At 41.6% G+C, this 1,424-nt stretch overlaps 1 protein-coding gene across 1 annotated transcript in view; it reads left to right on the top strand.

The window, feature by feature from the left end:
* Nucleotides 1-1,424, top strand: part of LOC102291510 (ATP-binding cassette sub-family B member 6) — a gene marked incomplete in the record, with an annotated part of 6,929 nt that overhangs the window by 3,018 nt on the left and 2,487 nt on the right. The window contains 4 exon segments of the mRNA XM_042219926.1: nt 361-535; nt 778-890; nt 967-1,061; nt 1,160-1,228. Coding sequence (XP_042075860.1) covers nt 361-535; nt 778-890; nt 967-1,061; nt 1,160-1,228 — 452 coding nt within the window.

Genomic DNA, 1,424 nt, shown 5'->3' with positions numbered 1-1,424 from the left:
TGTTACTAACATTACGGATTATTAACATACCTTCAGGTTGGGCCGTCGGGATCTGGGAAAAGCACAATCATTCGACTGCTTTTCCGTTTCTATGATGTTCAGGGAGGCTGCATTCACATTGATGGCCAGGATATATCAAAGGTAAGAGGTTTGGCACCAGAGCTACTGTGTGAGAAATATTTGAAACTTCCCGTCATCCAGTCGACAGCTGTATATAAAATCTACATTATAATGAAGTCATTAATCCAGTAAAACACAAATCAGCCAATTCTCTTATTGCAAAAGTCATAAAGTATTTGTTATTACTATAATTGCACAGACTAGACTTCTTATTACTTTATCTTCATCATCTTTCCTCAGGTGAAACAAACATCTCTGCGATCTCATATCGGCGTGGTTCCCCAGGATACCGTGCTGTTCAACGACACCATCCGGGAGAACATTCGCTACGGTCGCACCACTGCTAATGACCAGGAGGTGGAGGAGGCTGCACTCGCTGCTGATATCCATGACAAAATCATGACCTTCCCTGATGGTAATGTGCACATTAATCCCTCAGTTTATTCAGCATTGTGACTTCAAAGATTTGTTCTCCATACTTTTACTAAAATCGTGGGTGTTTAAATCTAAGTTTATATCTTTTAAATGTATATTTCTGAAGTTAGCCATATTTTTAAAATGTTCTAAAGTGTAGTTAGTGACGATCACTATGTAACTGCAGTCTCTTCTATATTGCAAGAAGTTTTTTCAGCCTCTTCCTGTGTTTCGCTCGGGCAGGTTATGATACCCAGGTGGGGGAAAGAGGACTGAAGCTGAGTGGAGGAGAGAAGCAGAGGGTGGCTATCGCCAGAACTATCCTCAAAGCACCACAAATCATCCTGCTGGATGAGGTATGTGACTGAACTGTCATCTCAAGTGTAAACTCATTGCTGTTAGTTGCAGTTTTCTAATATTATCTCTCTATAGGCCACATCTGCCCTGGACACACAGACAGAACGCAACATCCAGGCCTCTCTGGCCAAAGTCTGTGCCAATCGTACTACAGTGGTTGTAGCTCACAGGTAAATAAATTCATGTACTGTCAGGTTTTTTTAAGTGAATGTATCCATCTTCATTTATTTCACCGATGAGTTGTGGGTCCATTATTGCTCTGTAATAGGTTGTCCACCATCATCGCAGCAGACCAGATCCTGGTTGTCAATGAAGGGCGGATTGCTGAGCGTGGACGGTAAGTGTGTCTGATTGTTTTGAATGAAACTCCTGCCATAACGCATACAGTTGTGAAAAATAAAGCGTTCATAGGAATCTGTGAAAAGTTTACAGAGGGTCATCATGAGCATTAATCTCATGATAATTTGGGGCTAGCCATCAACAAGCTTCTGGCATTATTCTGGCTTGATTTTTGCTCACTGTCTTCTTGGCAG

This window comes from Haplochromis burtoni, unplaced genomic scaffold, assembly GCF_018398535.1.
Source record: "Haplochromis burtoni strain Fernald_Lab_line unplaced genomic scaffold, NCSU_Asbu1 Contig_40, whole genome shotgun sequence".
In the NCBI taxonomy this organism is placed as follows: domain Eukaryota; kingdom Metazoa; phylum Chordata; class Actinopteri; order Cichliformes; family Cichlidae; genus Haplochromis; species Haplochromis burtoni.
The sequence above is the reverse complement of the archived record's forward strand: the minus strand, read 5'-3'. Positions and strand labels throughout refer to the sequence as shown.